The sequence below is a fragment of the Alternaria alternata genome (assembly GCF_001642055.1).
Source record: "Alternaria alternata strain SRC1lrK2f unplaced genomic scaffold CC77scaffold_30, whole genome shotgun sequence".
Classification (NCBI taxonomy): Eukaryota; Fungi; Ascomycota; class Dothideomycetes; order Pleosporales; family Pleosporaceae; genus Alternaria; species Alternaria alternata.
In genome coordinates this window covers 275,371-297,647 of record NW_017306219.1, presented here as the reverse complement: position 1 = coordinate 297,647, position 22,277 = coordinate 275,371, and the positions used below count along the sequence as shown (strand labels likewise).

General features: G+C 50.5%; 6 protein-coding genes across 6 annotated transcripts; 2 read left to right on the top strand and 4 right to left on the bottom strand.

Annotated features, from left to right (window-relative positions):
• Positions 1–1,144: 1,144 nt before the first annotated feature.
• CC77DRAFT_1025641 (Mov34-domain-containing protein) lies at positions 1,145–2,641 on the bottom strand. The gene is made up of 3 exons (XM_018526105.1): positions 2,503–2,641; positions 1,733–2,445; positions 1,145–1,674 (listed from the first exon to the last, which is right to left on the bottom strand). Exons 1-3 carry the CDS (start codon positions 2,605–2,607, stop codon positions 1,458–1,460), a joined length of 1,035 nt encoding a protein of 344 aa, XP_018380175.1. The 5' UTR covers positions 2,608–2,641; the 3' UTR covers positions 1,145–1,457.
• A 537-nt stretch (positions 2,642–3,178) lies between these two features.
• On the top strand, positions 3,179–5,176 carry CC77DRAFT_1035501 (U3 small nucleolar RNA-associated protein 25; the record flags this gene model as incomplete). Its single annotated transcript, XM_018526942.1, has 1 exon — positions 3,179–5,176. One exon carries the CDS (start codon positions 3,179–3,181, stop codon positions 5,174–5,176), a length of 1,998 nt encoding a protein of 665 aa, XP_018380174.1.
• A 267-nt stretch (positions 5,177–5,443) lies between these two features.
• On the bottom strand, positions 5,444–8,582 carry CC77DRAFT_1066802 (hypothetical protein; the record flags this gene model as incomplete). The annotated part of the gene is made up of 3 exons (XM_018528927.1): positions 5,444–5,683; positions 5,737–6,195; positions 6,246–8,582. 3 exons carry the CDS (start codon positions 8,580–8,582, stop codon positions 5,444–5,446), a joined length of 3,036 nt encoding a protein of 1,011 aa, XP_018380173.1.
• A 725-nt stretch (positions 8,583–9,307) lies between these two features.
• CC77DRAFT_1025639 (hypothetical protein) lies at positions 9,308–11,436 on the top strand. Its single transcript, XM_018526104.1, has 2 exons — positions 9,308–10,020; positions 10,070–11,436. The coding sequence occupies exons 1-2, from the start codon at positions 9,419–9,421 to the stop codon at positions 11,238–11,240; spliced, it is 1,773 nt and encodes a 590-aa protein (XP_018380172.1). The 5' UTR covers positions 9,308–9,418; the 3' UTR covers positions 11,241–11,436.
• A 472-nt stretch (positions 11,437–11,908) lies between these two features.
• CC77DRAFT_917290 (hypothetical protein) lies at positions 11,909–13,681 on the bottom strand (the record flags this gene model as incomplete). Its single annotated transcript, XM_018533683.1, has 1 exon — positions 11,909–13,681. A coding segment is annotated over one exon (1,773 nt), but the record flags the coding sequence as incomplete, so codon positions are not given.
• A 599-nt stretch (positions 13,682–14,280) lies between these two features.
• On the bottom strand, positions 14,281–15,449 carry CC77DRAFT_1025638 (dienelactone hydrolase family protein). Its single transcript, XM_018526103.1, has 2 exons — positions 14,955–15,449; positions 14,281–14,898 (listed from the first exon to the last, which is right to left on the bottom strand). Exons 1-2 carry the CDS (start codon positions 15,170–15,172, stop codon positions 14,385–14,387), a joined length of 732 nt encoding a protein of 243 aa, XP_018380170.1. The 5' UTR covers positions 15,173–15,449; the 3' UTR covers positions 14,281–14,384.
• Positions 15,450–22,277: the final 6,828 nt, after the last annotated feature.

Sequence of the window (22,277 nt, the reverse complement as noted above, 5' to 3'; positions counted from 1 at the left end):
AGCTGTCAGCAGTTGAGGCTAGGATAAAGTACTCCCCGACACTCACATCATGCGTTGGAAGCGGTCAGTCATCAGGTATCCTGGTGTGATGGTTAATAGAACCAATGATCGTTAGTAAGTTCTTTCTGTATTCATAAGCTCGGTCCTTGCCGCATCTAGCTGCAGCGAAAACTTCCTACGTTGGATGAGGCGCCGAGATGTTCTGAAAAATGCAGAAGTCCTAAGAAATTGCAGGTGGCCGGTTGAAGAGATGGAAAGCGGAGCTTAAACTCGCCATCGACCCCTCGTCATCACCTTGTGCACCACTCTTTCAATACTTCTGTCAATAGCTTCGAAGCCTGAATTCGTCTCGGAGCGGAGTAGTGCACTACGCAACCTACCTCTCGAACTTTAACACTGTCTATCTCAGCAACCACAATTTGAGATTTGGCCATGACTGAAAGCGTTACTAAAGAGTTCAGGCGCAAGACCTCGCAGTTCAGGTTCAACCATGCCTTCTGCGCATTACCCCAGCCGAGAACCGGTCGATATGCCCTATACATGAACACCCTCTGCCCACCCACCGATCCACCGAACCCCTCACCTTGCCATCTCTCAAGTATCCCGAAGACACTATCGAGACTACTGAGGTCGACTCTACGCACTTAGTAGAGGCTGCCATTTTTCTCTAGCTAATACGGCCTGAACAAGGATCCTATTACAGGCCTCAGAACCATGGCGGAAGTCTTCGAGAAGCATCATCCTGGTTGATAGGTATACATGCTACGCCGTATTCGGCTTAGACGCCAATCCTCATCAACCACCACCTAGAGTCTCTTCGTCCACGAAGCACAACAAATGGGACACTAATAACCACCAATTCTATTTCAACCCAGCTGGAAAGAACACACAATACAGTAGATTCCAACATACGGCTTCCACTGGAAGTCAAAACTCGTCCCAGATATCAACATCTCAAAAATGAACAAACAGTCTTGCGTCAAGTCACCGTCCCAAAGCCTGCCGCCATGTTCCTTCCCATACGTTCCCTTCCACCCCCACAATACTTTGCGTGCCAAACCTCTGCACGGAATCACGACACATCACCACCACACCTCAAGATCATCATTTGTAATTTTGAATCGTCTTCATTCCATGACTTTTCTTGGCATCTAGACATAAGTGTCGACCATGCTACTGTGGGGATAAATGTAGTACTTATACAGCGCCCTCATGCTACGCCCCCCGGTTAAATGTGGAGAGCAGCGAGTTGAGGGGGGGCCATTCAATCATCTTCGCTCTCTTCTCTCTACCCCATTGTCCTTTCGTGAGACCTAGACTTGTAGCTTTTCCCAGGCACAGCTCTTGCTGGCCCCAAAAGCGGGTGGTTGGTGTCGCCCCACTTTGAAACTGCCTTTTCGCCAGTGGCATGTCATTTAAGAAACGCCAAACTCCATGCAGTGTGCCTACCCGTCAATTCAAGCTTCCTGTTCCCTCTGCTGCCTTCCCTTGCCGCCACCTCGCCTGTCACCACCCTTGCCCCTGTTGTCACCATCCTTCTTGCCATCGCCAGCGAGCGGGTCGCCGCCGCCCATGGTAAGTGCCGCAGTTGCGAGACGATTCGAGAGGTCGATCTGTGTGCGAATGGTGTTTGCGAGGTATGATACGACGAGGACATCTTGGATGTGCGCGTTGCTGTGGCAAGTCACGTTAGCAGAGGGCGAAGGGTACATGTGAGGGGATGGAGACGTACAAATCGCGCTCAATGTCGGCGGGCTCGACCTTTGGCGCCAGGCTGAGGGCGTTCATGAGGAACTGTCCCAGCGCAGACGACGGCTCGGCCTCCTCGTCCAGGACGTTGTTAACGTAGTTGGAGACGCGCTCGAGCATGTCCAGGACGTGTGTGATGGCGCGCTCCAGGGAATCGAGATCGGTCATGACGTCCTGTGACCGGTCCTCCTTGTCCTTTGCCGACGAAATGAGCTCCAGGCCCGACCTCTCTGCCTCGCCGTACTTGATCTCGTGGGGCACGGGGATGAAGAGGCACGAGTCTGCGGCGCGCTCAGCCGTCACACCAATGGGCGCGGAGATGTACGTCTTGGACTCGATATCCTTTCCAGGGACGGTGGAGACGGTGAGATGGACGGCCGGGTGTGGCCATGTGCCGTCGCCTTGCTGGCTGTAGAAGTTCTGGATGAGGGCGGAGAAGGTGTTGAGGTCGCTGCTGGTGGCGTACCAGCCAACGAGGACCTCACGGGGGTTTGCGCGGAGGTGCAGGGCGAGCATCTGCTTCTGGTAGTCCATGTCGACCTCGACCTGCTCAGCCGTTTCGGTGTGGGGGACGGCATAGCAGTTGCGGATCTCGATTTCGGTGCCGTCTTCGCTGCGGGTGCCGAGGAGGGTGCCGATGACGCGTTCTTGCTCGGCGGGGCGGCGGAGGGAGTGGTCGAGGATGGAGAAGACGGCCTAGTTTTGGGTGTCAGAGAGCAGAGCAGGCAGCCTCTCACTGCGGTTGTCGCATACCTGGGGCTGGATGGCGACGTTCAGCGGGGCAGTCGACGGCTGGGCGCCCATGGAGGCAGGGCCGAGCGGGCGCGCAAGATGGAGGAAGGAGTCGTTCTCGGCCATGGTGACGGTGATGGCGGTGCTTGGGCGTGGGCGTGGGCGTGGGTGGTGGTGGTGAGGCGCTCGGAGGACGTCAAATGTGCTTGGTGGGGCACAATGTCGATATTGTGAAAGAAACCTGGGCAGGTGCGTTCGCTTGCACGGACCATCTGAACTTTTTTTGGTGGACGCCGCGGGCTAGCATGGCTTTCGAGAATCATTCAAATCAAAGCAACACCACCTCGGGTATACAATTAAACCTTCGAATCTCGCGCATCCAAGTACCGCGACTCTATTTCTTGCGCAATCAGTACTGCGCACACACACACACCGAGGCCTCCACCCAACTTACATCGCTCGGCGCGTCCCGAATGGCGCCAATGAGAGGTCGAGGCGGAGGCGGTTCCCGTGGACGGGGAAGGGGTGGCGGGGGAATGGCAAGAGGCAGAGGTGGCATGAGAGGCCGTGGAAGAGGCGGAAGCAGAGGCGGTTTTGCAGCAGCGAGAACACGAGATGAGGTCGAAGATTCGTGAGTACGGATATTGGTCGCAGGCGCATTAGCCCAGTACTGACAACAGGCTCCAGAAACGTCCACATGCGCGAACCATCCGTGTCCGACGACAGCGAATCCGACGCCTCAGACGACGCTGCCTCGGACGAAGAGGAAGAAGAAGCGCAGCCAATCTCGAATGCGTATGCCTCCCTCCTGCAGTCCTTCTCGTCGCGCAATACTGGCTCCGACGAACACCGGAAGAAAAGACGGAAGTTGGGACACGACGAACCTGAGCCCGACGTCGAAGTGGATGACGAATCTTCCACGCTAGAAGCCGAAGACGCTGTGGCTGAGGAAGAGGAAGAAGAGTTGGATAACGACGAGGTCTCGGACGAGGACGACCGAGAAGAGCAGAAGCTCGAGCAAGCCTACGAAAGACACTTTGCGAACCCAGACGAGAACGAACTAGCGATGCGCCTAAAGCGGATAGCAGCCAACCAATGGACGTCACAAAAGCTCGATCGGAAACCTGGGCTGGGGGCTGGAGTACTTCAGGTTCCCAGCGACGAAGTCAAGACGCCGGTTAGGAAGCTTCGAAGCGTCCGCGATCTTGACTTGAAAGCGCGGCTTGTCGAAAATGCACAAAAGAGAATCGGCGCCTTTGACGAGCTGGAACAAGTCATCACACCCTCGATATTCGGCTATCAGGATCTGTTGTTCGGCGCGAGGACAGTTCAAAATGCCAGTCGTCTGCGCGACATCACCTGTCTGCACGCGCTGAATCACATCCTCATGACACGCGATCGCGTTCTGAAAAACAACGCCAAACTTGCCCAAGCAAAAGACGACGACACCGACACCGACACCGAATACCGCGATCAAGGCTTCACCCGTCCCAAGATCCTCTTCTTGCTAGAAACAAAACAAGCCTGCGTTCGCGCCCTAGACAGCATAACCGCTCTCCACGATTTCGAACAGCAGGAGAACAAGAAGAGATTCCTCGACAGCTTTTCCCTCCCAGAAGACAAGTTCTCCGAAGACCGGCCAGCAGACTTCCGAGACCTGTTTGAAGGAAACGACGAGAACGAATTTCGCATCGGCGTAAAACTCACCCGAAAGACGCTGAAATACTACTCGACGTTTTACAACTCTGACATCATCTTTGCCTCGACACTAGGCCTGCGTCGCGCCATCGAATCTGGAGACCCCAAGAAACGCGACTCGGACTTCCTCTCGTCGATTGAAATGGTGATCATGGAGCAAGCAGACGCCGCTCTGATGCAGAACTGGGAACACGCCGAGTTTGTCTTTGAGCATCTGAATCTCCAGCCCAAGGACTCCCACGGCTGCGACTTTAGCCGTGTGAGGAACTGGTATCTAGATGGCCACGCGGGCTTCGTCCGCCAGACCATTGTCCTTAGTGCCTTTCTGACGCCCAAGATCAACACGCTGTACAACAGACACATGCGGAACTTTGCAGGCAGGCTCAAGTACACGGCGGACCATACCGCGGGGCTCATCGAAACCCTGTCTTATGGCATCAAGCAGACTTTTCTCCGCTTCGACTCGCCATCCCATCTTACGGACCCGGACGCTAGGTTCAAGTATTTCAACACGACTGTCCTGCCGTCCATCACACGGCTGCCTAAGCCGGTAGAAGGCGGCCTCGGCGTCCTCGTCTTCATACCAAGTTACCTCGACTTTGTCCGCGTCCGCAATTCCCTCGTCGACACGGATATCGCGTATGCTTCCATCTCTGAGTACACGGATGCAACTGACGTGCGTAAAGCACGTAGCCACTTTATGAATGGTAAACACTCGGTGCTGCTGTATACGGGTCGCGCGCACCACTTTCACCGCTATAATCTCCGCGGCGTGAAGAGGGTCGTGTTTTATGGGGTACCGGAGAATCACATCTTTTACGATGAGGTTGTGGGCTTTGTGGGGAAGAGTGTGGAGAGGGCGGAGATTAGTCGCGCCGAGGCGAGCGTTAAGGTGTGCTTTTCGAGGTGGGAGAGGTTGGAGTTGGAGAGGATTGTGGGGTCGAAGAGGGTGGGGAAGATGGTGGGTGATAGGGGGGATGTGTTTGATTTTGTATAAGAGTTATGGAAAGCCATCTAGTAGGGTGAGACTCTGGGGATAAGATGTGGTGGGGAGTATTGCAACGTCGTCTTAACTCCACCAAAAGAAGACGGTTGTTATACCCATAGCCTGTACACTAGTCAACCACGCTCCAATTGCGACCCCAGTCTGTGCATCGTCCATTTTCCACGCATAAATTCCCGCAACAACGCCACTTAGCAACAAGAGGAAACACATCAACGCAGCGAACAGCGGCCAATCGGGGCTTTCTTCAAGATAAATGCCCTAGCCATGATTGCTAGGCCCGAGTAAAGGCTTGACTTTCCACGGCAGCCGGTTACCCCAAAACACGTCAGAGTGTTGTGATCTAGGGGCGTAAAAGTGGTGGAAGAACACTCGACTGTCCATGGGGGGTATCTCCATTGGGCAAGGATCGTAGTCGTAGTTATGTCTGACTTCTGTGGCTGGTGGTATTGAGGGGGTTTCGTTGTTGAGGGAGACGGTCCGTTTTGTTCCAAGAAGGAACTACAACTACGTTAGTCACGGGATATGAATGGTTGTGGGTTTCTGCGACGAACCTTTACAAAGATGGCTCTATTTGGCTTTTTGAATCGCGCCCATGTTGGGAGTATCGAATGGCGAGTGCTTTCATATTTCTCTCGTATCATTGCGAAGAGTTCTCCATCGCTAACGGCAGGGCTAGGGCGGGCGAGCTCACTCATTTCAAGCTTGTACTTTCCAGTTTCAATGCACAATTGTAAGGCAGTCGATGGCGGTGGCTTGACAGTATTGAGATGTGATGACACTGCGTTACTTACGAGATTGTTCGGATCATTGGAGCTACTACTGCCCGATCCAGGCATATTGTACCCTACCGCCTGGGCTTGTCTTGTGTACGCTTTCTTTGGTTGTGGTATCGGTGCAGAAGCGCCATGCTGTGAGCTTTGGCTAGACTGTTGTTTGAGTTTGGCGGCAAGTTGATCAAGAGATCCCGATGTCTTTTCTTCAAAATCACCGTAGAGAGGTTCCCCGCAAGTCTATGATGTGAGCGCGTGCAAGTTATTGGTGGATGCAGGAAATCGCTCACACAAGTCCACTCCAGTCTCTTATATCCAGGACGCACTTTCGGTCGTACAAGCTCCCGGATCATCCTAACGAAAGTTGTCGATGTCGAGCTGTGAGAATTCTTATCATTGCGACTTATATCATCCAAGGGAATCTGTGTGTTCGAATGCTTAAGAACTTTGGAAACTAGGCTTGGCCGAATCTGATCTGCGTCCTCATGGTACACTGATAGCGGGCTGCGAGGACTCCGAAGCGCTGATCTCGTATAGATGAGGCTGTTGTCAGTTGACGGCAGTAGAGGCTCGTTTTGCTTCTCAAGAGACTGCACATTGTCCCTATCCCAATTGTTCAACTGCAACTGCTTCTTGTAAACTGCATTCGGAAGTTCCTGTTCAACACCCTTTCGGTTATCAGTTAGTAATCGGGTCTGCTTCCTGGTATTCCAAATCTGCTCCAAGATCTCTTCCTTTTTCTGTTTGAACCTGCGCAGTGCTTCGTGCTGCCCGTGCTCTTCCTCGAGAAACGTCGAGAAGATTTCGATCCGAACAACCTCAACAAGACTGATCCAGCCGATGGCTTTAGGTATGACCCCGAGTCTACTTCCCGGCGTGATTAGACACATCCAGGACGTTTTTTCATTGTATGGCACTCTGCTAACGGCGTTGGGCTTCTTCGGTGTTCCTAGGTGTTGTTGTATCTCAAACAAGTCCAAACTTTCTGCCGGATCGAAGTTGCGTATTGATCCGTCAGGATCTCGTACAACGAAATCAAAGTATATGCTTGAGCCACGGTAATCGCCGTTTCGGTCTGGGTATGAAGCCCATGCTTGGCTATGACTGCAGGTGGCGATGACATTGCGGACAGGAAAGTGGCGCGCACCATCGATAGGATCACTTAGAAGGTAGGGGAAGTTGCTCTTGCACTTCTTCCCGTCGAACATAAGTGGTTCACTGCGCTCAAAAGTTGCCTTGACCCAGTATTCGGCTTCGTCAACAATCTGTCGAGCAATATGGGCTGGTAGGCGCAATCCACATACACTGTGCCGCAGCATCGCATATACCTGACACTGATCTTCTCTTGACCCAGGAAAGTAGATATTATGCTCTTCGATAACCTCACATGATCTGACTTCGGCATCTACTACCCCCTGCTCTTTCTCTTCCGATAATCCAAATCCTGCAGCGCATCGGGTTGGAATTTTCTCTATTTCATCCCAGAAATCGGCTTCGCAATTACTGATGCGAGGGATTGAATTGTACTTTGATAAACCCCGCTTGATATCTTCGAGCTCTTGGCTGAACATGATGACATCACAGACGCCATTCGATGATGCAAGGAACTGGCAGAACTTGTCTATCTCGTTCTCCCCCTGCACCTTAAGCTTAAAACACTCATCCAAACCGTCCAGAACGATTATCGCGTCTCTTCTTTCACACATACGCTGGAGAACAGTCTGGACCTCAGTTTCAGTGGGCTCGCCATCTTTGTTGCAAACCTCTGATAGCAACTCAACATCTTCTGGAAACTGATTGAGAAGGTTCCAACAAAGTGTGACCATGAGTTTTCGAGCGTTAACTATAGCGGTGGTTTCTTCCCCATAGAAGAAATAGGCCACCGTACGCTTATCTTCGCGGAGCTTCTGGACGACCGTTGCTGCAATCTGCGTTCTTCCTATTCCAGGAATACCAGAGATCCACAATATTGGAGAGCTTCTCTTCGAAAGTTGATTGTACCAATCGATATACTCTTGCTTGGAACAAAACCACTCGCATTTCGACGAAGAAGCGATGTCCATGTACGCCTGAGATTTCTCTTCAACCAAAGATAGAGGCCGTAACCACCCCTTGGACTGGAGTACCATTCTCTCGTCAATACAACGCTTGCTTTCAGCAGCCCACCTCTTGATAGTCTGCCAGGATCTAGAAAGTTTCTGAGGAAACATCGTCGTGATACTCCTATGAAGGCCAAGCAGCGGTATCACAACTTCGTTTTGTAGCCTTGTGATCTTGCTGGAAAAGCGCTGATAATATGCGGTCTTCAGGTAAAATTTGGAGGCGACGGACTTCATATCCTCGGTTTTAACCTCGTCTTCGTTCAATCCCATAGAGAACACTATTTCTACTTCCGTCTCAAGAAGAGGATTCCATATTGCTGTGATATCGTCCTGAAGACCTTGGAGAATGGGACCTTCCTTCATAACCTTATTCACAGCTTCCAATGTATTTTTCAGCTTCTCCAGGAAAATCGTGTGTTCTTTCAGCAGTTCTCCTTCCCCCTCAAGCTCGGACAACCCTCGACCGATATCCCAGAGAACAGTTGCAGCTGCAACAGGGTTTCTTTCTGAAGACCAGAACGACATTGTTCGTATCAGGGTTGAGCTCTTCTTGTGGCTTATAGTCGACGACTAACTCTCAAGGCCTGTACGCGTGGTACGGAGTACGGACGGGAAGAGGTGCTGGAGAAGAGAAAGACAACAAAGGGCAATACTCAAGGTAATGATGGTTTTATCAAGTTTGCCTGTGTTTCCCCGCGCTGTGCAAAGTGCGGCTGACGTGCAGCCGCCACGTCAGGTTAGCTCCCCGCCAAAGCCTTCGCGATCCATGCTTTTCAGTTGAGAACTGCCTTCAGTGCACCTAGATAAGACATCAGTCCCTATTTGGGTGCAGTGGCACGCATGTTTTCTGTTTCAGGGTGTTCGTTTTAGATGGTTATGCCTTTGTGTCGCTATGGAGTGTCAAAGTGAATAGATTGCATACTACGCGAGGATCCGATTAGCGACACATCTCCCCACCAACCGCTCTATATTCCCCACCGAAATCATGGCGTAACACCATGTCTGCAACGAATAGTGTCGATATAGAGACGTTGATTTTGCACGATCGAGCGTCTCTCACAGACACTATCTTTTGTATTCATTGCGTTGCTCAGTCTCATGTGAACCTCGAGTTGACTTCGCTATGACGTAGGAATGTCATGAGAAAGCTTGGTAAAGGCTATATGCGGTCTAGAGCGTGAACTACCAATCCATTGGCTAGTTGCTGAACATACCAATGACCCCTCCTTTCTGACCCCCAAATTACGACCCTCCATTTCTTCTCTTCCGTTGCACTTCTGCTACCTCATTGCTGCTTCAGTCAAAAGAGACCAACCTTTTCGGGTCTTTGCAATTTTTCGAGCGAGCGCGTGGCCTCTTTGATGATGGCGCAACGCTACCGATACCAACCTCTAGACATGGCTTCAGGGCACATACGTCTGGTTCAGCTGCTACCCGGCAATCATGAACCTGTGCGCGTAAAGCTCACTACATGCGCCCTGACAGAATTAGCTTTCGATGCGCTCTCGTACGCATGGGGTCCAACTGGGATGGATCACCGCGTTGAATGCGAAGGCTGCAATATTGAAATCACCAAAAACTTGCATCTTTTCTTGCTGTCGCTACGTCAATATGGGCATGTTGAGCCTTTATGGATAGACGCTATCTGCATCGATCAAACTAATGTGAAGGATAACGAATATATGCTGCCAAAATTGCCTTTTATCTATCATACGGCGCAGCGCACACTGTGTTGGCCTGGGGTAGAAGACCTTACGTTCCTGCAAAAGCTTACGTCCACGATGTCTGGAGTTCGCAACTACCAGAAAGCAATAGTTGAATGTCTTTCAGAGGTTGATATCCTCCATTCGACATACAGGATTGTAGAACACGACCTAGAAGTGTTCGGCAAAGAAGCCGAGATATTCGATAGCGATATATGGCACAAAATGGATTCATTTCTGGATCAATTCTATTTCACAAAGTACGTTGAATCCTTTTTCCAACTTTTCCACCAACTTACTAAACATTAGGATATGGGTGATACGAGACATCGTGTGTTCCCGGAATCCTGTCATATTTGACGGAGAAAGGAGCGTTCCCTGGAGTGATCTAGCACAGAATTTGCTTGCCTGGCTATTCTTCAGTCCCAAGTCAAGGCCGCAGTCCCCAGCGACTATGTATGTGCTTCTTTGTGAAGCCATGCGGTGTAGGCAACTCGGACTAGACAGTAGACATACGAAGTTGCCAGACCTGTTATTAGCAATACGAAGTATCCCAGCCAGAACCTACTTTGTCATCGACTACGTAGATGTAGCTTACTCGATCGCTACTCTCCTATCCCCTGGGGAACTGACCGGAAGTACGACTGGACTTACTACCGGGGATGTCTACAGTGAAGCTTCTGAGTATTTGAATGATCTTTCTGGCCAGCCGCTAAGCCTCTCGCTATCGGATGGGGTTCAGCCATCCTTGGAGTCCTGGACTACGAACTGGGAAACTCGTACGAAACGGTTTCTACTCAATCACCCCGCAAGTAGCTTCTCGTCGTCTGGACAACAGAATACCGATCACACTTCTTTAGAAATTGTGAGCCCACGCGATGGCACAGCATCCTTGCTCATGCGATGCAAAGGTTCCATAGTAGACGCTGTTCGAAGCACAAGCGATTATATGCCCCCGCGGCGTCACTGCGATCACTACGATGTGAACGATCACTGCCTCTTCTTTGCCAACTGGTACGAATATGCAAAAGATCATTCGAACCGTGAGGAAGGCAGTGTGTTGCTTGATTATGCCGACACTATCCAAGCCAGGGGCTGCGGGCACTTATGGGAAGATGCGGCGATCACGCCTCAAGACCGGGTCAGAAAAGCACAAGAATTTATAGGTTTCCTTGCCGATGAGGATGCTGAAGAATCTGATATAACAAACTCTATCAGAATATTTCACGCCGCCTGTTTTCCGTCTCATAACAGAAGATTTGCGGTCACCAAGAAAGGTCGCTTTTGCCTCGTGCCCAAAGATACCCAAAGTGGCGACCTCGTTTGCATCCCACACAATAGTAGAGTGCCCTACATATTTCGACCGCGTATGGAGGGTCATGGTTTTATCAACATCGGAGAGACATTCATTCATGGGATAATGCACGGGCAAATGAGTGAATGGAAGGGTTCAGAAGAGAGGGAGTTCGTTCTGTATTGATCATAAACATCCACATCCATAATTCAGCAATATCATTTGGCTGCTGTAGACTCCAGCGATTGAGTCTTTGCTTTGTTGAGTTTCGAGAGAAGTCTTTTCATTGTTGATGGCCGTCCTTGGTGTGGCTTTGCTCCAAGTTCAGATTTCCCGTGGGAGGACCCTATAGTCACTACTTCTAGCTTTTCGGCATCGTAGGGTCTCACATTGGTGACCAGATCGTGGGTATGAGTGTCTTCAGTCGCTGGTGGATCAGCACCCTCGATTCCATACTCTGAGACTACACCAACAAGCTCTGCACTGAATGATTGAATCGCCATCTCGCTACTGTGCAACCGTGTAACCAAGTTGGCATGGTAGACATATGTTTGGTATAGTGCCGAAACATGGGGTTTATACTCTTCCCCATGGGGTGCTGTCTTGATCTGCGAATAGAGGGCTTTACAAATAGCCTCATCTGGATTGAAATGAGGCTCCGCCCATTGTTTGATGTCGGTCGTTGGTAGAAGCAGATAGTCTCTCACAGTCCTATGTAGGAAGTCCACTGTGTATTCGAAAAGAATTGCAGAAGGCAACGAATCCTGCTGTCCGGTCGTTGATCGGAATCGAGGCTCTAGGAGGCCTTTACAACTCGCAATCAGGCGTTTGTTGGCGTCTTTGTGTCGTTTGATCGTTTGTTGCATCTTCAGTGGTAGACGTTGCTTTGGCAAATCTTCGCCTAAGAACCAGTATGCCATAAGTGGGAGATTTTCCTTCGCTTCCAGTGCTACCAAAAACAAGTGAGAGGCCTCGCTACGGTACGATTCCTTTACGTCTCGGAAAAGTATGCGCTCAAATAATTCTTCTAGATTCGTAGGCAGCTTGCGAAGGCGCTGCTGTAGATGGGTGATGCTGTCTGCTTCACACAAACCGTCCTGGAGAGACCTGACAACAAGTACCACCCACAAGAACACTCCATTTGCCGTGGAAACTATCTCTTGGACAAGTTCCTTTCCAAGCGTCTCTTTGTCCTCTAGCTCTTGGTAATTGTCATCGTTTTCGAAAGTGTCTTGAATGTATACGTTGATATCTTGGTAATTGAATTCTTGCATGTACAGCTTTTCCGTTCGATTTTTGCCAAAAGCGTCTTCGAATTCATTCCATTGACGACTGGATACGCAGATCTTCACGTATTTGAGATTTCGCAAAACCCCTACTAGCTGAATAACGTCGCGCGAATCTCCCACATACTCATCTAAACCATCGATGAAGAGACACAGCCGCTTATCAGATCGAGTATGAAGGTCGCATACATGTGTCAGTGCATCCAGCAATTCAGGAACGGTATGCGGCATCTCCGTGTCTAATGGTGTGTCTGTGTTTCCATGGAACCCAGTATTAGTGGTATTGTAACACTGCCAGACGCCTGGGAAAGTCAGACGAATATAGTCTGGACATTGTCGTAGTATTTGGTAGAGCAATGACCGTAAAAGACCCTCTTGAGATTTTTGGAGTTCGTTCTTGCCAGCATTCCAGAAGAAATATTCGGCGATGATTACTCCATTGTTTCCAGCCCAAGTGGCCAGATGCTCCTTCGTTTTCTGGTGGTGACAGAGAAACTTCATAAGCGTAGATTTTCCGGAGCCAGGTCGACCAGAGATCCAGTATAAATTGTTGTCCGAATGTAACCACTGCACGAAGGTTGACAAGTCGTTGACTTGATTTTGACCTTCCAAATTTGTGTTTCCAAATAACCAGGTCAAGGTATTGCGGTGGGCTGATGACATCAATCGATACCGGTCTTCCAATCGAACAAAGCGAAGTCTGGACAAAATCTTCTGTTCTGCAGAGTAGTGCAGGCCATCTGACGCTACTTTGCTCATAAGATCGGCCGATTCTTCTTTCCCAGTGTTGTTCTGACTGTTCTGCAATGCCTGATCGAATTCTTTCCTCAAAGCCAAGATATCCACGGTCCGCGTAATCTCAAGTCGACGATTGATCTCAAGTAGTTCATTGAGGCGAGAGTGAATTCCAAGATTGGTCTCGTCCGCAAGGCGCGCATTGATTGCGTTTGCGATACGGTCCAACCTTCCGCGAAGAGCTTCGATCTTATCATCATTCCATTGGGTCTTTAGCGCTTGGACGAAACTTGTCCACTTGTTCCGGTCGTTGTGGAGTTTAAGCGTGCCAAGAATACCAAGCAGTTCATCTGCTATCTCGTTGCATCTCATCGCCAATGCCTCGAGGGAACTTCCGTCATCGCCTTGAGAAACATCTTTGGCATTTCCTGGCAGGATGATGCCGGCTGATCGAGAGCGCAGTCCTTTTGAGATAAGTTCCAATTCAATGTACTCATCCTTAGTGCCAGAACCGAGTATCTCACGACTGGTAGATACCAACTTCCTTGCTTCATGGATAAATTGTAAGATATTTGCAGCGAGGCCGACAGCGGCGAGTGATTCCATGTTGTGATCGGGCGCAAAGTGGATGAGTGAACCTTCTACGATGAGTTTGAGTCAGCGAGGTTTGTGGTTTAAGTCACATACGCCATGTACGACCAACATCAGCCTTGTTGGGCCGCTGCGCATTGGTTGCTTATCGCAGCGGCAGACCTAGCCCGATTCGCTGAGTTAGGTGGAGAGAGGTCGTTACGCGAGCAGGAGGCTTGAGAGCCTCAGGCAGAGGCGAAGAAATCAGCAAATAGGTTGGATGTCTTGCACCGTAGCGCTGGTGGCGCTACCGGCGAACATCTATCAGCCGTTCAGCTTCGCGTTCGAGACCAACTGCATACCCTTAGGCCGGGTCCGTCGAGGCAGAGACATCGAGCTACTGAGCTTCCATCCCTGCGACAGCGCAGCATTACTGAATAGCGTTATGGCTGCACTCTAGCACCAGCAGGCACACGGGTTCATTGGGTGTAGGTGTTGTGGTGACGGGTGCTGTGAGGACAGCGTGCGCAGCTCCTCGCGCTAGTAAAGTAAATGACGTCGTGCATGAGCGACTGTCTTCTCCGAAACAAAACAACACAACAGCACAACAGCACAAGACCAAGACAATGCACGAGTCAGTGGGAAGGAATCGTCTTTGGGCGATATCGTAGGTACTGAGATTACTGCATATGTTCATCTAGATTCGCTTGAATAACCACATTGTTACCACATCATCTCCCTAGTGCAAGAACTCGTTGAAGAAGTTCACAGCACTCCTCTTCGCCCTCTCCAAACCATCCTTCTGCTTCTGATCGTTGGGGTCACCACGCGCAGCGAAGCCGTGGTTTAGACCAGGGAAGTAGACGTACTCCCACTGCACACCCGTCTTTGGCAGCGTCTCGAGGGTGGCCTTCTTCAGCTCCTCCGTGTACATTTGGTCGTGCTCGGGAGAGAGGACCTGCACGGGGACCTTGACGCCCTCGATTTCCGACTTCTCGAGCAGCGAGGGGTGGGCGGTGGAGATGGCGTCGATGAGGGAAGGGTCGGCGGCGAGCTTGAAGCAGGCCCAGCCGCCATAGCAGAAGCCAATGGCGGCGACCTTCTTGTATTGCGACTTGAGCGTTTGCGCGTGCTGCTTGATCTCGGGCCAGCGGATCTCCTTGCTGTTGCGGCCGAGGAAGGCCATGATGTCGAAGTTCTTTTGTTTCTCTGGGTTGGAGAGCGCGTCGGGGTCTACGACTTCGCCGCCGAATCTGCGCAATTGCGGTTAGTCGCGCTGATGGTGTGCGTGTGTCGCGTCGCTACTTACACATCGGGTACGTAGACGGTCGCATTGGCTTCCTTTGCGTAGTGGTCTGCGATGAGGCGGATGTTGGGAAGCGTCCAGCCGAAGACATCAGTGACGATGAGGATAGCGGCATCCTTGTTGTCGCCAGTGACATAGCAGTCGATCTGGTCGAGCTTGTCCACCTTGCCAACGGACTCGCCGTTCCACTTGAAACCTTTCTTGCAGTTTTCGCAGGCCATTGTAACGGTATATAAAAGGAGTTGATGAAGTGTGAGATGAGATTGGTGTGACAATTGAGCGCTATCTGAAGAATTTGGCGGGGTCGAGAGGCCTTATGTCGTGCAAGCTTCGAGTGGGGTACGGCTCGATCATTATGCAGTTACGTGCATGAAGAGAGGAAAGATAGCCCGGCTTCTGGCCGATTCTGGCATGGGGGCCAATCATGATGCCAGGGCGGAACGTCGCATTGATTTGATTTTCCGGCAGCCGGTGTTGTCGTGGTGTGGATAATGACGATGATAGCTGGTACCGGATTTTGCAGTCGCGCAAAATTAAACCCGGACCTGTTTCGCCGATATCCGCCGCTTCGCTGACAGAGACGGCCTCCAGGCTGTGTGTCCAGAAAACATCCTCGCTCAAGGAGCTTGCATATCTCCGCTTCTCGGTGTCTACTCAACGATGCGAGGCAGCCTGTATAGCAAAATACGTACCGATACTACCTGGTCGATGCAAATCTTGAAGAGCCGACACGTATGTAGAAGGTGTCGCGAACGCCTTGCGGCACTCTACCTGGACTCCGGTTTCTTTACGGGCAGCCGTCAGGATGCGAGCAAATCCGTAGTCTCTGCGACTTGCAGTAGATGTTCAGATTGCGGAAAAATTCGTTCTATTGATATTCTCGCGAATGAGCTCATCAGTGGGATAATCAATGGCCGAGTCTGCGATGGTGCCCAAGTATCTAATTTACTGGATTGCCCGGGGAAAATGGTCGATAGATCTCCAACCCCTCCGTAGTTTCGCATAGATCATCATGGAAATATGTTGTGGGCATTTTTTTTTTCTTTCACCTACAGGCTCTTCCGCCTGCTCCAGGGATGGCTTTGGAATCACGACATCATCCCGCTTAGCCGCGCTTTCACATGTATCTTCCACTGCGCGATGGCAGGCTCATAGCAGTACACTCAGAAGAGGTGATTGGATGATCGAGCAGGTCGCATAGACATGTAGTCTTTCTGCCTTGCCCGCTTGACGGACGCGTCTGGTTCCTGGGTAACGTGTTTTATAAGCGAGTCGTCCTTACAAGCGAGTCGTCCACCCAACCAACTTTGATCACCTTTGAAAATCAGATTAGTTATGCCTTAACGCCAACAAGCTCTATTACGCTTATCCGAAGCTGATATGCAGCTTACTATATTATCTCTTAATAACTACCAGATTAAGACTAAGAGAGCTGCTGCTTGCGCGTTTAACGTCCCTCAAATGACGCTACGCGACAGACGCGCTAGCAGGCCTGCACGACACGAATGCCAGCCTAACTCAAAGAAGCTTACCTAGCTAGAGGAGGAGGTGATTGTCAGACATATACTTGACCTTGACTAGCGAGGATTTGGGCCTACGTATACAGCTGCGCGCGATATAGCTAATAAGCTGCTTGCTGCGCGTAGTGCAGGTCGCGTTAGCGTCTACTAGCCGCGCAACTTTGTTAAGCGTACAGACAGTCTTACAACGCGTTTTAATCGATTGTATAATAGGCAGAGAGCTCTATGCGAGGACCCTGTGCTAATTAGCCGCTAGTTTAAGCTGGTAGAGGAGACAAAGGCTAAGTACGGTATCTGTGACGAGGACGTCTACGACTTTGACGAGGCTGGCTTTATGATGGGCAAGATCTAGACTTAGCTAGTTATCACAGGGTTAGAGAGGAGAGGCAGGCCAAAGACTATCTAGCCTGGCAACTGCGAGTGGGTGACGGTAATTGCTGCAATTAACGCTGCTGGCTAGACAATCCCACCGTTCCTTATCTTTGCTGGCAAGTATCACCTATCTGCCTGGTACGAGGAAGCAGATATCCCACGCGACTGGGCAATCGCTGTCAGCGACAACGGCTGGACGACCAACAAGCTAGGAGTTGAGTGGCTTAAGCACTTTGTTAAGCATACAGAGGGCAAGGTGGTTGGAGCACGACGGCTGCTTATCCTTAATGGCCATGAGAGCCACCACTCTCTTGAGTTTCAAGAGCTCTGTAAGGAGAGCAATATCTACACGCTCTGTATGCCAGCTCACTCATCTCACCTACTGCAGCCTCTTGACGTAGGCTGCTTCTCGCCTATGAAGCGCGCGTACAGCCGTGAGATTGAGGCTCTGATGCGCTACAATATTAATTATATCACTAAGCTCGAATTCCTGCCAGCCTTTAAAGCAGCCTTTGATCGATCGTTTACCTCAGCCAATATCTGCTCAGCTTTTCGAGGCGCAGGCCTAGCCCCTCTCCAGCCAGACGCTGTTCTATTAAAGCTCAACGTGCAGCTGCGTACGCCTACTCCACCAGCTGCTCTCGCAGAGCCTCCCTGGGAGGCTCGTACACCAAGCAACGTACGTGAGCTTGAAGCTTAATCAACGTTAATACGTGATCGCGTGCGACGGCATAAGAGCTCATCACCAGCCTCAATTATTAAGGCGATCCACCAGCTTAAAAAGGGGGCTGAGGTGATAATACTCTCAGCCGAGCTTATGCGCGATCAGATTACCTGCCTCAAGAGAGCTAATGAGGCAGCAACTAAGCGTAGGCAGCGCAAAAAGAAGCGAATACAGAAGCGTAGGACCTTAACAAAGGGAGAGGGAGAGGATATACTAGCTCAAAAGGAGGCTGACCAGCAGATTAAGCATGAACAGCGTCAAGGTGGTGAGCGATTGGGCCTCAGCCGCCAGGCTATTGCACGCTGCAGGAGATGCAGAGAGACTAGGCACAACTCACGAACGTGTAAAAAAGATGCTGTAGATACTATTTAATCTATTATGTTAGCCCCTTTATTCTACCTTATTCTGTTGTTGCGTTGCGTAGCTTTTAAGGTGATTAAAGTTAGTGAGGTGGACGACTCGCTTGTAAGGACGACTCGCTTATAAAACACGTTAAATCAAAACTTCAAGATTGTTAGGACGGAACAAAACGTGCCGGCAGCTTCTATCATCGAAGTTACAACTATATGGCTATGTTGCAGATACCAACGCGATTCAGCTATACACGATTCCCTCTTACTCCTTCCAGACGCTCGAATGCATACTCAGCCCACTCCCCATCACGACACTCGTCGTCCCATCTTCGTCCGTCTCCCAACTTTGTCCACAAGACCAAACAGGGTCATTGGGGTCGCTGGATTCCTGTGATATCTAAATCAACTCCCATATCCTCATATCCACACACTCCCTACCATCCTCAAGGTCTTACGTACCGCGTCAATGCAGCAAAACCACCCCCTAGGATAAACTTCTTCAGTGCAATCAGTGGCGTTGGCGACGGAGATGGGCGTGTCACAAGGTGGGCCGTGAGAGTGCAATTCAGTGCAAAAGTAGTCAGCATAGCTCGCGCCGAAGTAAATCTGGCAGAATGTGTCCTGCGCGATTGAGGTAGTGAGGAAATAGAGAAGAACGGCAAGCGTAGGTAAGAGGGTGCTAAAGATTGGCAAGACCATGGCTCCTTGGAAAGGTCCAACCAGATGCGAATGGAAAAGTTATAGCTGAAGCCTTGTGCTACGTATTTTAAGGGAGGATGCGACAAATGATGAGTGAGACGAGTGGAAAAGAAAAGTACGAGGTGGTATATGTGTATGCATCGGCTGGCCCGCATTTCGGTTTTCTCTAACAATTCTAGAACGTTGCAACGTAACGTTGCACATATCCCCCGACAACAACTACAACCTGGATCAACTGGTCCATCGTCATCTCTGGAGTGACGATACCACTTGGCCCGTGACCAAAGAGCGGGCCAGAATCCGAATGTTCCTAGTGTGGGGATCAGTTCAAGCAATCAAAAGAAGCTCAAGGCGATGGGAACTTTTAGCAATGCAAACATACCATTTCAACACAAACAGCCCATCCAGTGGGGAAGTGGTGGGTCGAGCACTCAGTCAGGTTGCTGGCGTACTCGATGTCGGTACAGGGCGCGTTCAAACCGCGGCTGATGACGGTGTGGCAGCATGCGTCCGTGTAGTCGGTGCCGTAGAAAAATCCGCAGATGGTGTCGTCGGAGCCGAGTTGGGCTGTGGTGAGGTGAACAAGAAACACTGCGAGAGCGATGATAGGGCTTGAGTAGCGCATTGTAAAGTACGAAACGACTTGTGGGATTTGGTGTTTGGTCGTGATGGGATGGTGAGAACAGGTGTTGCTGTGATGAGGTTAGCAAGTGTGATATGGCGTTTGCGGCTGTACTTGTATGTGTCGCTGGAGGTTTGGTAAACACTAGTCAAGACGGGCATCCGCGCGATGACACTGCTGATACAGTGTTTGCAGGATTAATTTCTTGCCTTCACGATGCAAAGACAGGATACCCGCTGGTGTTTTCTCCGGGGGGAAGGGGATAGTTGCAGAGTCGTACGTGCAAGGCTCTTGAGTGCGCAACAGAGATCATATCGACGTCTAGTGTAACCCGTTGATAGATGTCTAGGCGACAACAAAAAGATTGCGGCGCTTTGGCAGTATGTTCATGTCATCCCCTTCCTAAAATTTCAGGAGACTTCCAAACTGCCTCTGGCAGGCCCCATATTGTTTCTCTTTCCCGTGAGCAGCTTGCCATTGTTTTCTCGATACGCAAGGTCTATCCGCTGATGCTACCCAAACCAGTGGAGTGACATACACATATGTATCATTAACCCTCGGACGAGTTTTATCTTTAGTAAGATGACTTTGAGTAGAAGAAAGACGTCAGATCCGCTCCAAGTATCCGTCCAGCTAGTCATCGGTTCAGATGACCAGATCTGAGCGGTGGACAAAGTACGTTGGTAGGAGCACAACATGCGGGCCAGTATCGCTTATCATGTTGGCGAAGTCAACATGATGCGCATGTGCTTCTAGGAGAAGATAGGTTCGATTAGGTAAGTACTCGATATGCCTGTCTCGCGTAGGCATCAATACCTTGCATATTGTTCGGGCTAGATGGGGAAGCCGAACCGTATGCGCTTAGCCGCCCAGCAGATGTAAGACAAGGATGCGCTTGCTTTGTAGAGAAGATCATGTAACCTCCAAGGCTCCTTTAGGTAACCTTGATGCTGTATGATAGGAACTACACAAGGTGCACTTGATATGGTACATGCGGTGCCGGGAATTAGTTACCGCCTCAAGCAAGGCATGGGAATCCGTTTGCATCTCCCTTATCATTCATCGCGCAAGCTCGAATTACTGCTAGCTTCGTAGCCATTTCACTTGATACTTGGAGATATGCATGCCCGAAACATTCTCGCATCACGTTTGTAGCCAACTCTAAATCCTTGAAATACTCGTGCCCCAAATCTGGTGACTGTAAACTGAGTCGGTCATTTTGCTTCACCTTTTCCATAACCAATCCTCAAATTCCTTCCGTCCCAGTCCGCGAGGAATCTCATCCAACGTTGTACTCCAATTCGTCGACAAGCCATAGTATTGATGGGTAGTAGGGTCTCTGATCAGTTTTTTGTACTGCATCACATCGGGACTGTCTGCCCCCATGGTGGTTACATACAGTGGCACCAGCCTTTCTGCAAATACGCAAGCCCTTGCCAAATTACCGTTTGCGATAGCAACCTCGAAGGCGTCAGGATATGCTCGCGCAAGGCCAATGTCATTCGGGACTGGTTCGTTCCACAATCGAACCTGTTCATCGATATAGCTAAGCATCTGCCGTGGGTTTAGGACGAGACCAGGGACACCACCTTCCTCGATTATGCAGTCGATTTTGTGAATGCGATTCAGCTTTATGTTGCTCTTTCTCCTTTGGCTACGTGGTAAGGAGCAGAGTTCACACAGGCATGTGAATTTGAAGTTTTTCTGGAGCTCTTCCCGCCGCGTTTGGCGATCTCTATGACTGCTCAGGTAAGATATCGTAATCTCCTCTCCTTTTCCAATATCTCTTATCGCTTGAATCGTAAGCTTGCTGAGTCTGTCGTTCTAGAAGTTCGTTGAGTTGCTGTTACAAGCATGATTGATACGACATGCTTGGAAAAAGACACCGCCGGCATCCAAGTTTGATCCGGTAGGTAAAGCATTGGTTTGAAAGATACCGCGCCATCTCTCTTTAAAATCGGTGTAAGGATAGACATTGTCCATGGAACAGAAGTCGCGTATCTGATCTGTGCTCAGAGAGCTGACTTGTTGACAAATCGCCGCCTCAAGTTGCTCCATGCTTGCAATCCCACCTCCTACCGTGATAGCTGGTTTCTCGGAGATGATTCACGTGCCTTTGGATATGTATTTGGTTGCGATGAGGCCTTTTCCCTTACCAGGCACGTCCTCGATAGCATACAAGCCATCTTCGACAGTGCACGTAGGAAGGCTCGTTAGGATTCCCATAATGCCGTTTTCTTCCTCCCGCCTCGAGATCTCCTTTCGAAATCAAGTCCGCTCTGAGTGGCGTCGTAATGACCGCTCAGTAATTCTTGAGACAATTTGAACAATGGACGTGGTGACCACAAACATATATAGTGGGGTGAGGGGCCGGTCGTTTTACCTTGGGGATTTGGTCACGCTGCAGGTACGATGCGAGAATCTGCAAGTCTACGGGGCAGATAGTGGTTGGCTGGAATATCAACGCAAGTGCTTGTACGATAAGCTGACTTCTACGACGAAGCCTCGTCTTAGGTATAGACAGAAACGGGTTACCTGCAAGGTAGAGGTTGGGGATAGCTGAGCTGTATGACAAATGCCGTTGAAGCACAACGATTAGTCTTCTGTGGTCTTTGATCCCTTTACGATGGCTGGGAATTGGACAAAGTTATTTGCGAAAAGTTTCCCAGGTGCTACGCAATAGCAGACTATCATCCCGACCATCTTATGGGGCATGGAAGGATACGCATACCAGAAACATCGTCGAGACATCGAATCCCTCGGCTGACGTTTGAGTGTCGCGACGCCAACACGGCTCAGTCGGACCAGAGGAGCTTTGAGAGCGATCTTTGGATTACCGATGTGTTATTGCGACAACTATAATCGGGTGAGATTTGCTAAAGCCAATGGTCCGCGGCTGTCCTGCGCGACACTTGCAGCGTGCTCGGACGCGGGTTCGGAGCATTGTGGGGAATGATCGCCTGTCTTCAGTGCCGCTGCCAGTTCCTTGGCGCTCGCGCTAAGAGCACTTAACGCGTCTTCGCGCGTTCGGCTTGC